Source organism: Notamacropus eugenii, chromosome 1 (genome assembly GCF_028372415.1).
Source record: "Notamacropus eugenii isolate mMacEug1 chromosome 1, mMacEug1.pri_v2, whole genome shotgun sequence".
Classification (NCBI taxonomy): Eukaryota; Metazoa; Chordata; class Mammalia; order Diprotodontia; family Macropodidae; genus Notamacropus; species Notamacropus eugenii.
In genome coordinates this window covers 721,563,990-721,576,119 of record NC_092872.1, presented here as the reverse complement: position 1 = coordinate 721,576,119, position 12,130 = coordinate 721,563,990, and the positions used below count along the sequence as shown (strand labels likewise).

Sequence of the window (12,130 nt, the reverse complement as noted above, 5' to 3'; positions counted from 1 at the left end):
CAGTACAAATTAGTACAATCACTTAAAATTTGTCCTCCAATTTTTGAAATTTCAGAAAATTTCCGTTTATTATTTGCTGTTTCTGGAATAAGAATCTTTTAAAATGTGAGGGTTCAACCATAAAATGAACTCATCTTTAAATTATTGGACAGGTACTTTAACAAAGAAGAAATAATTTCACTTACTTTTGCCACTATCTTCTACAAATTTTATGCAAAAATCCAAATTTGAGATCTTATTATCAAAAACATGATCAATTTTAGAAGCCACTCACATACATCTGTATATAATTCTTAGAGGAATCAGGCTAATCCTGCTGTTTTTCCTCAAAATTTGCTACTCTATTTAATTAAACATCTATCACATTACATCTCTGTCTTATTACCTGATCTAATCATTTCCTCGATGTTATCTCTATATTATATTCTTCTTAATTATAAAGATTTGCTATAAAAGAAAAAAGAGGGACAATGTTAACGGAAGGAAAAGATTTCCTTAGTTCTGATTGATTCCAGGAATGAGTCATTATCTCACAGCTGTAAGATGTGGTCATCAGGTACTGAAAGCAGGGCTTAGAAGTAATCAGGTGGGGAATTTCCTTTTTTCAGAGAGGAAACAGCACATTTGAGAAATAAAGTCAGGAAGATCCTACCTAGGCTGTGTCCAGTTGTCTTCAAAACCTTTCCAAGCATCCACCGTTAGCCTGCAGCACATGTCAACTGGCTTTATGACAACTTAGACAACTATTCCTGTAATCAGAGCTTCGAACAAGACTAAATTGCAGTCCCAATCTTGTAGCTAATAAATATTGGCTGGTATCCTTCAGATAGGGCCATCTCAAAATTGATTGAGCTATTAATTGTTTTCTGTCTTCTTAAAATACTTCCTCACACTTTAAACCATCTGAAACTGACACAACAGTATCCGGAACAACTATCCAGGAAAAAGAGGGGTTCAGATAACCCACATTGGTTCCCAAACCTTATTTACCCTTCATAGTTTCAGTCAGAACTTAATTTATCCTTCCAAATCTCTCAATTCTATTCTTCAGATTATTCCACTTGCTTTTACATTTTCACTATAAGACAAGGTAGTTCATGAGTCATTACTTTTTGCTAGCATAAGTGTGCTATGGTAACGGCATAGCACACCAAGAGGAGCAAGTCTTAGGCCTGGCCAGCATGCTGCTCGTCCTCCTGTGGAGCTCCTGAGTAAAGGAATGAGGTGGGAAAGCAGGTCATGAAGCAGCTCCGATTTATTCAAGCAAACACTCTGGTTATATAGTCTCTGCCAGTCAGCCCAACAAACCATCGTAACACACGCAAACACCCGAAACTATAGTAATGAACACAAGCCAGAACTATAGTAACAAACACAAACCAGGGGTGAGGCCATCCCTTCCAGTGCCATCTTGTTCACCCTTCCCTGCTCTGGACTCAGTTTACCTGATATCCGTCAGTGTGGCATCCCAGATGGCATAGCAGTCAGCGCCCCTTACATAACTGTTCTGGAATCCTCTTCCAGTTTAAACAAAGCAAAGAGGTTAGTGGCTAATCTTAATACTTTGATGGAACTATGTCTGTTTCACAAGTTTGTTATTCGTCCCTAATTATACTCACTCTGGAAGAATGAGATACTTCAGGAATTAAATCTTTTATATATAACAAGTTCAAACGCAAATTTTAACTCTTGCTTAGGCCATAGAATGACTACAAATTCACATCAAAACAGCAAGATCACTTCGGTTTTACAGCTTAATTGAACAGTAAATTATTTTGAAATTTTAGTAGGCCTTCTAAAAAATCACACAAGATATTATTTTTTAAAAACATTTCTTCTAAAAGTATTTCCCCTTCTTTAAAAACAGTTTAAAATTTATTCTGATGCTAAGGGACAAACTTTTATAAAGAAAATTAGTTGGAAACTTTTAAAATGATTGATATACCTTTCTTTTTTCCTTAAGCTAAAATAAACTTTTAAAATTGTAATTCATTAAAGCTGAGTTTTTGCCAAAATATCCTTACGTTATATGAATTTCCAAAGTATTATAACAAACTGAACTCTCACTTATTGCAGAATTCCTAGATATCACAAAATGCTTTAGTAAAAACGGGGTTGGAATGGAATCTCACATTGGTAACAGTAAGAGACTAACTCACAGAAAAGCACTACTGCTTTTAAAAATCCTTTCAAACAATGGGAACATCTTAAGGTGGCTCTCAAATAGTTTACATAAAACTCTGCACATGTTCTAATTTCAGATGAAAACAATATTCAATTTCCCAGTAAGATTACACAAAAGGGCTCATGTGTTTTGCTGGTCACTTGCTTTTGATCATAGAAGTTTGCTATAGAAGGAAAAAGCAGGGACATGTGACATACGAAATATGACAGGATAAAACATCCTTTACTCTGTTTAAATTCAGATCAGAGTGAAATTAATGCAGACAACTATACCCAAATTCAAACTCAAGATAAAAAATAGTTATGGTCCCAAAATGCCTTTTACCTTAAACTGCAAGTCTCACTCATCACAGCTTAGAGCCAGATACAGTTATTTCCACTCTCATGGAGTTACAATGAGCAATAAAGATATACCAGGACACACACACGTAAGGGATTCTATTTAGTATCTTTCCTTCTCAAACTTAAAATTCGTCCTGATGTAAAAGTCAATTGTTAAAAATCCTTTCTATCTATTACAATTTCTGAGCAAGTCATATTCATTGTTTAGGAATTACATTCCTAGGAATTTTTAGCAATTACTTTCCTAGGGCTGTCTTGCCCACACGAATGGGAGGACTGTTCTGAATGGGCAGAAAGAATCTAAATAAAGTTTTCATTCCATTCCCTCCTTTCCATACACAGTAATCACTTAACAATTTTTGGTTTCAGCAGTAAAACGGTACTCCCAAATAATTTAGTTAACAATTCTATAGCTTCATAGAAGATAGTCAAATTGTTTTAACTGTAACTTTTTAACATGCAAAGGTGGAAATACCTGATTTACTAAATGGCTATTACAAAACATTATAAGACAAGGTTAGCAGGACGGATAAAGTAACATACCTAGTTTTACACAATTTTCTCAACATCTTTTTAGTTTCAACAAAATTCAGATTAAAAATTGCTTTGTCTAACACCATATCTGGATTACAGTGGTCACTCAATTTTCACAATCCAAGAGAAATTCAGAAATACAATCTTAGAAATACAGTTTGAACACAACAATAACTTCAGACAGAATTATTTGCATTTCCAGAAATGATTGATCTTATTACTTTGAGTAATTAAAACCACTTTAAAGTTAATAATTACATTAGAGAGAGATAATAATACAGTGTATAATATATCAATCATTATGTGAACCATTTTGGCATCATTTTATCATTTTGATCCCATAACAACCATAATTATTTTTACTTTTACAAATCAGAAAACGCATCAAACAGACGTAAAATACATTTTGCAACTGAAACAGAGAAGTGAAGCTTGCCAAGAGCAGAGAAAATGGTGTCCCAGCTACGATGAGTTTTGCAGGCAAGAGTTTGGTGAATGCTTGTCACAGGCCTGATCTGTCCACCTTTCTCTTCCCCCCAAGGCTGCAGAATTTACTGAGCCTCAGGTACTTTGCAGCTGCTAGGACAGGGTGGGCAGAGTGTATAGGACCTGGTGACATTTCCAAGCTTCACCTAGAAACGTGGGCTAAAAGGTTACCTAAGGGCACAGGACTGTTAGAATCATTGCAATTGCTGCCCCTACACTTCTCCTACATTCTCCTCTCTATAATTAGATCTGGGATGAGAGGGGTTAACATGAACTTCTGTAGTTGCTAAAGAATTCCTGTTCTGAAATACTCCCTTAACTCTGAGAGAGAGTGAGGAATTTTAGGTGATCAGAATTAGCAAGGTGAATTTCTAGGGCTAACCACAATCTTAGGAGGTATTTTTTTCCAGTAATTTCAAATGATCAGTTGCCAAAATTTTTTTATGATTAATCTCACAACATACAAATCTGCTAAAATGATTTTACCTCAGATGGTCTAACTTTCCATTGTAATTCCAGGTTGGCCAGACCAGAACAACAAGGAAAAATGTTAAAGTTTTGTTTGTTTCTTTCCCCAGCTGCAGCCCTGGATGTCCAGCTGCTTGCATTTAAATCTTACAAGATAACAGACTCATTCACAGCACACAGGATACAGAAACATACGCTGACAGATAATTGATGACAGCACAAACACAACCAGAGCTCAAAACACAAAAAAACGAGAGAGAGCGAGAGAGAGAGCAATTAGAAGTCTGATAGTTCGTAAGTGGATTGTAACTGTCCTCTTCAAGACCAGAGTCCTTAAAAGGAAAAGTAGGGAGCGGGAAGGAGGAGACAATGGAGGCTTGAACAGAGGTTTCCTTCCTCAGGGCTAAGGCAGGTAGGGGAAGGCAAGGGGGAAAAGAGAGCGTCTAAGTGCCATCATCTTCCCCAGATCAGAGCCCTTCAAGGGAAGGGGGAGGGAAGAAGGACAGAGGGGGAATCGGACCAAGGGAGTGAAGGACAGACTGCAGAACTTTGAAGAAGAAAGGAATTTGGCCAGTACTCGGCTAGTGCTGAAGCAGCTCTGCGAGCCCTAAAGTGAAGAGGCTTCTCTCTTTTATTCTCCCTGAGCCATGTCAGCAAGCCCAAGATGAAACATTCCTGCTGCTGGCTAGAGGTTTTGTTGGCCTTGAAACATAATTTGGTTGTAAAATAAAGTAACTTCGACCCGTCCAAAAGAGCCCTGTGGTGGCCAACATAATTTACAGCTATCTTTAGTTAATTGACACTAGTGCTGCAATACCTGTGATCATCAGGTGGATAAAGGCCTGACATATGAGAAGCAGAGGTCTTATCAGCCAGATTTCTAACTTTAGTGGCTTTTTTTAAAACTGACCCATAACTAGCTGATTTTCCTAGATCAGTGCTCAGAGGAGACCCAATTAGTACAGAGCAAATTAATCTGAATTGGTCTCCGCCCCCAGAGTTAGCTTGAAAGGGAATTTTTAGACGTCAATCAAGCTAAGGGGAGTCCTTTGGAAGCTGGAAGGGAGAGGACTTACACCAACCCCGTCAAGGCCCAGGACTCTAGGACAAACAGATCCTCTGGCACCTGAGTCCTGGTCTTGGTGAGATGAGGAAATGTCCATCCCATTCCTCAGTTCCAATCCATATTGGTCGCCAGTACTATTGACCTGAAAGTTTGAAGGTTGAAGGAGAAGCAACAGGCCAAATGCATACACTTATTATTAATTCATTACCCTTAAAGTAATGGTTACATAGTACTTCTCATTTTAACTGACTAATTACATATGTCTTCGAGAACAGATTCTCTGATGTGGGAGAAAAGAATGTTTTTCCCATATAAATAATTATTCAATTAGGACTAAGCTGTTTCCCCATCTCCTCATTCAGAAACTGGCCAGTGTAGGTGATTCAGTCAGTCTTTCAAGGGCAGGGCTGATGATCAGATGAAATCTTGGGCAAGACTTATTCACCTGGGAAAATTTAGATCAGAACAAAATGTAAAGAGATTTTATTATAGGTGAATTCTGGCCTATTGCATTTTAGTGAAACAGTTCTGAGGGGAATTGGACCTCTCTGGTCTAGACTGCACTAAGTAATGGTGATCTGGCTAGAAAGAGGACCCCTTGTCCAAAACTGAGTCAAGATTCAGGCCCCTCCCACCTAGTCCCTCATTAGAATAAGTTCAAATCTCATAATACTCATTCTCATTAAGATTTAAGTAATCAGAATTGATTTACGCCTATAGGTAACTCCCACTTAGCTAAGGGAATACAAGTTTTGAGAGGTCTCCATGATTCCTATTTGGTTAGTAAGAGATAGCTAAATGACCATTGTTTTATAAATTATAAACAAGCCATAATTAAATAATTACCCAGAAATGATGTCTCCTCAAATTTGCTTTCATCAGATTTGTATAATAAGGTGAGAGTGTATATAAAAGGTTCAATTATATTATACAACTCTCCAGTGTGATTTCTATTATGTGCAGCAACTAGGAAGTCTAGTTCTGAAAGCCTTACCACATTGACTACATTCATAAGCTTTCTCTCCAGTGTGGATTCTCTGATGTAGACTAAGTTTGGATCTCTCTCTGAAAGTCTTTCAACATTCATGACATTCATAAGATCTCTCTCCAGTGTGAATTCTCTGATGTACAAAAAGTTGGTAGTTCTCCCTAAAAGCCTTTCCACATTGATTACATTCATAAGATCTCTCTCCACTGTGGATTCTCTGATGTACAGCAAGATTTGAGCTGTCTCTGAAAACCTTTCCACATTGATTACATTCATAAGGTTTCTCTCCAGTGTGGATTCTCTGATGTACAATAAGTTGGTAATTCTCCCTAAAAGCCTTTCCACATTGATTACATTCATAAGGTTTCTCTCCACTGTGAATTCTCTGGTGTAAAGTAAGCTGGGAGTTTTGTCTGAAAGTCCTTCCACATTGATTACATTCATAAGGTTTCTCTCCAGAGTGGATTCTCTGATGCAGGATCAGTTTGGAGCTTTCTCTGAAAGCCTTTCCACATTCATTGCATTCATAAGGTTTCTCTCCAGTGTGGATTCTCTGATGTACAGTAAGTTGGTAGTTGACCGTAAAAGCCTTTCCACATTGATTACATTTATAAGGTTTCTGTCCAGTGTGGATTCTCTGATCTGCTGCAAGATCTGAGCTAGACCTGAAAGTCTTTCCACATCGATTACATTCACATAGTCTCTCTCCAGTGTGGATTCTCTGATGTGCAGCAAAAGTGGAGCCCCTTGTGAATGCCTTTCCACATTGATTACATTCATAAAGTTTCTCCATATGGATTTTCTGATGTAGAATAAGATGGCCTTGAAATCTGAATGCATTTCCACAGGGATTACATTCATAAGCTTTCTCACCATTGTGGATTTTCTGATGTTGAGTAAGACTGGAGCTCTGTAGGAATGCCTTTCCACGTTTATCATATTCATAAAGTTCCTCTCCAGTCTCAATGCTCTGATGTACAGCAAGACTACAGCTGCAACTCCCAGCCTTTCCACACCTATTGCATTCAGGAGGTTGCCTCTCACTGACAATAATGTGATGAATCAGGAAGGATGAGTGTTCACGAAAATGTACACCACATTCATGAAGCTCATGTGGGTTCTCTCCAGTACAAATTTTTGGACAGTAAATCAGGGAGGACTGTTGACTCATGTTTTTCCCACAGTGATGACAACCATAAAGTTTATCTCCAGGGTGATCTTTCTGAAATACAGCACAGATCTGTCTCCTAGTGAAGTCACAGGGACCATCACTCATGAGGTTTTCTTGGTGTGTTTCTTTCACAGAAATACTTAGCTTTTCAGTAGTCTCTTTCATTCAAGGTCTAATCATTCCTTCTGCAAAAACACAAATAGTGAAACATATTTACAGAGACACAGGTACACACATCACAATTATAAACACTCCCCTCCACTGGAAGAAAGTAAACTGATCTACATGATACTTCTTCAGGTAAAGATAAAAGTCTTCCAAGTTAAACAGACACAATTACAATGTTTGAAAATGCCACTGCTTGAAGAGCTCTGCAGAATAACTTGACTTGGAAAGACCTTCAGAGACAATCACATTGGATCCTCAGAAACACCTCAGAAACTGGCAGATCCAGCATTCCTGCTACAACCTCAAGTCAGGCCATGAACTCCGAATGGCTGAGTTACCTGAAAAGTATCCCTGCAGGTGAAATTAGATCACCCACCCTGCAACTGGGCATGCTCTGTCCACAGAACTTGATGGCCCTTTTCCATGGCACTTACTTTTTTCAACTTTTTTAAAGAAATAAGGTTTTATTTTTGCACTTTTTTCTCCCTCTCTTTGGGTCTTCCTATTACCTGAGACACAAAAATATTGAAATTAGGGGAGCGGAGCCAAGATGGCAGAGTAGAAAGACACACATATGCTAGCTCCGAACCCACAGCCCATAAAATATCCGTAAAAAAGAACTCCCAACAAATTCTGGAGCAGCAGAAGCCACAGAACAACGGAGCAGACAAGATTTCTGTTCCAGAGAGCCCTGAAAACCTCTCGCAAAAGGTCCATCCACTGCAGACCCAGAGCCGAGCCCAGCCTTGCCTTGGCCATGTGGCACCAAGAGGAGCAGATCCGAGCAGGCTTCATGAACAGAATCTCCAGAGGTCACATGGGTCCCTCCACCCACGGGCCCAAAAGGTTGGTGAGAGTGTCTTCTCGGCTTGCCAAGAGGGGAGTGGGGTCCCCCCATAACTCAGGCCCCCTCGGGAGGCAGCAGCAGAGACGGGAGCAGACTGGGGCTCCCCAAGCAGTCTGGAGCCTGGATCCATTGTTGAAGGTCTCTGCATAAACCCCCTGAGGGAACTGAGCCCTGAGTGATGGCCCTGCCCCCACCCGAGCACCTGAACTTAATCTCACACTGAACAGCAGCCCCGCCCCCGCCGAAAGACCTAAGGCTGGGAAACAGCATTTGAATCTCAGACCCCAAGCTCTGGCTGGGTGGATCTGGAGGCAAAGTGGGTGTGAAGAGAATACTCAGAAGTCAAGTCACTGGCTGGGAAAATGCCCAGAAAAGAGAAAAAAAATAAGACTATAGAAGGTTACTTTCTTGGTGAACAGGTATTTCCTCCCTTCCTTTCTGATGAGGAAGAACAATGCTTACCATCAGGGAAAGACACAGAAGTCAAGGCTTCTGTGTCCCAGCCCACCCAATGGGCTCAGGCCATGGAAGAGCTCAAAAAGGATTTTGAAAATCAAGTGAGAGAGGTGGAGGAAAAACTGGGAAGAGAAATGAGATGCAAGAAAAGCATGAAAAGTAGGTCCACACCTTGCTAAAGGAGACCCAAAAATATGCTGAAGAAAATAACACCTTGAAATATAGGCTAACGCAACAGGCAAAAGAGGTTCAAAAAGCCAATGAGGAGAAGAATGTTTTCAAGAGCAGAATTAGCCAAATGGAAAAGGAGGTTCAAAAGTTCACTGAAGAAAATAGTTCTTTCAAAATTAGAATGGAACAGATGGAGGCCAATGACTTTATGAGAAACCAAGAAATCACAAAATAAAACCAAAAGAATGAAAAAATGGAAGATAATGTGAAACATCTCATTGGAAAAACAACTGACCTGGAAAATAGATTCAAGAGAGACAATTTAAAAACTATGGGCCTACCTGAAAGCCATGATCAAAAAAGAGCCTAGACATCATCTTTCATGAAATTATCAAAGAAAACTGCCCTGAGATTTTAGAACCAGAGGGCAAAATGATTATTCAAGGAATCCACAGATCACCGCATGAAAGAGATCCAAAAAGAGAAACTCCTAGGAACATTGTGGCCAAATTCCAGAGTTCCCAGGTCAAGGAGAAAATATTGCAAGCAGCTAGAAAGAAACAATTCAAGTATTGTGGAAATACAATCAGGATAACGCAAGATCTAGCAGCTTCTACATTAAGGGATCAAAGGGCGTGGAATATGATATTTCAGAAGTCAAATTGTATACATAACTTTTGAAACATTACAATCACATACTCTGTCAGCTTAATTCATGATTTGGGAGCATCAAGTTGAAAAGAGGAGTTCATTCCCTAGGGATACAATGGGATAAACCTCTAGGATTTATTTTTTAAATTAGAAAAAAATTATAATAAAAGAAATGTTAGGATAATAATAATAATACAAAAGTATCAACTTGTCAACCAAATAACATCAATTCAGCTGAACACATTTCTGAATTATCTGACATACAAAACCACTTTATCCCTTCATCATTTGGACACTCTAGACTGATTGCATTCAGGAACCAAAGGATTCAATGATCCTTTTAACCCTTATCTTTATAATCTCTAAAAATATTGCCTCATTGCCCAAAGATAAGTGTATTTGCATGAAGGAATAATTTCCCTAAGAAGGGTCAAACATCACAAGTATCCTAAGAGGAGAACACATGTGACTTTTAAGGAGACTGCGTACGAATTTCATTTAGGACAAAGTTTTATGAATGACAGATTTGCAGTTACAAATGGTATATCATGCAGTATCTCAATTTTCCCTAAAGCCATTTGCTACTGGGACCTCCAAATGCAGGGCCCACTCCTTTGGGTTAATGGACTGCCAAAGTTTTATTGTGGCAGACTTTCCATTCAGGAGGAGAAGGGTTCTTTTCATCACAGAAGGATGAAAAAGGGAGACTGGGAGGGGATGGACAGATGAGGGAAGAGGAGCTCTCATTGGAAACCAATCTTTTCCATTTTAGCCCAGGTAGAATTTGAGCCCTGGGGTTTAAGTTGATACACCAGGACAAGGGCAAGGCAGAAGAAGGGTCCTTCCCATGATCATGGCATTACAGCTGATGGAGACGAAATAGGGACAGAGAGGAAGCCAGCAGCCTGAGTTTCTGGCCATGAGAGTGGAATGCAGGAACAGGATGATCCTGGGGCCTAAGGACTGAGGTAGAGAGGGGTTCTTGAACCTGCAGAGCAAGAGGTTGGCCCACTGACACTCTTGGGATTTCTTCTGCTTTCCACCTACTGTACCTTTCTAGACAACTTTTGCCTTGGACTCCTCTTCCTGTCAGACCCCCTGGTTGAAAGAAGTAACCTTTTGAGTTGAGATAACTATCATCTAGAAATACAAGGCTGGGCTTGCAGGTCCCAGTCAAGTATGATCCAGGATGTCAGAGAGGTCAGAAAACCTACCTCTACTCTAACTGACTAGTCTTCTAAGCATGACAAGTGGTCTTTGATGTCACCTTCATGCCATGATTCCTGCTTCCCTCAGCCCCCTGGTGCTGACCCAGAGGCCTGACTTCCTGACTGGGGACGTCTCTCAACCAGCCCAACCCTTATCTCCTGACTGTTGCTTTCTAGTTAGTGTTATCCCAGCCCCTGCCAATCTCTTTCCTCCTTTAACTCTGGGAAGGATGATCACAGCTTTTCTACTCATATCCACCAATTCTCACCAGTGAGGCTTTCATATACCAAGTTCATGAGGGTTTTCAAAATGGAATTTTTGAGAAAATATAACTGATTCTATTAGATGATTTACCTATATCAATGTAAAGAATGTCCCTTTCAGTACCTCCCTTCCCCCAATCTTAGAGAAAACTCATAGACTCATTTCCTGTCCTGTTACTGTATGTAAGATGGCACAAAGGGATCAGCAAATCTTGCTTAACTACCTGACTAATCAAGCAGCTAATGTTTTCTTTGGACTAGTATAAGTAGTTATACTAAAGGCCTTTTTAACTGACCTTTCTCACTATAACTGTATATTAACATATTTTTCCTTTTGCTAAAAAATATACCTTTCAATGAAAACAGAACAATGTAAAACGATCTTTAAAGCAAGTGTCTCTGATAAAGACCTCTTTCTCATGTACATAGAAAAGTGAGTCAAATTTACAAGTCATTCCCATGTTGGTAAATGGTCAAAGGATATGAACAGGCAGTTCTCAGATGAAAAAATCAAAATCATCTATGAGCACATGAAGAAATGCTCTAAATCACTTTTGATTAAAGAAATTCAAATAAAAACCATTTCTGGGTACTATCTCACACGTATCAGATTAGGTAATATTATAAAAAAGGAAAACAATAAATGTAGGGGAGGATGTGAGACAATTGGAATACTAATACACTGTTGGTGGAGTTATGAACTGATCTAAACTTTCTGGAGAACAATTTGACACTATTCCTGAAGGCAACCAACCTGTACATACCTTTGCATTCAGCAATACCACTATTAGGTCTATATTCCAAGGAGATCATCAAAAAGGGAAAAGGACATACATGCACCAAAATCTTAACAGGAACCTTTTTTGTGGTTGGGAAAATATTGAAAATTGAGATGTCCATCAATTGGAGAATGGCTGAAGAAGCTGTGCCATATGAATGCAATGGAGTACTATTCTGCAATAAGAAATGATGAAAAGTCAGATTTCAGAAAAACCTGGAAAAATTTGTACAAACTGATGCAAAGTGAAATGAGCAAAACAAGGAAAACATTGCACACACTGTCAGCAAAATTGTGTGATTTCTAACTATGAATGTCAGCTCTTCTCAGCAACACAGTGATCCAAGA

At 39.2% G+C, this 12,130-nt stretch overlaps 1 protein-coding gene across 1 annotated transcript in view; it reads right to left on the bottom strand.

Moving 5' to 3' along the window:
* Window positions 1–5,812: 5,812 nt before the first annotated feature.
* Window positions 5,813–12,130, bottom strand: part of LOC140520138 (uncharacterized) — a 36,272-nt gene continuing 29,954 nt past the window's right edge. Inside the window, 1 exon segment of the mRNA XM_072633862.1 lies at window positions 5,813–6,990. Within this exon segment, the coding sequence (XP_072489963.1) occupies window positions 6,034–6,990 (957 nt within the window). The 3' untranslated portion in view covers window positions 5,813–6,033.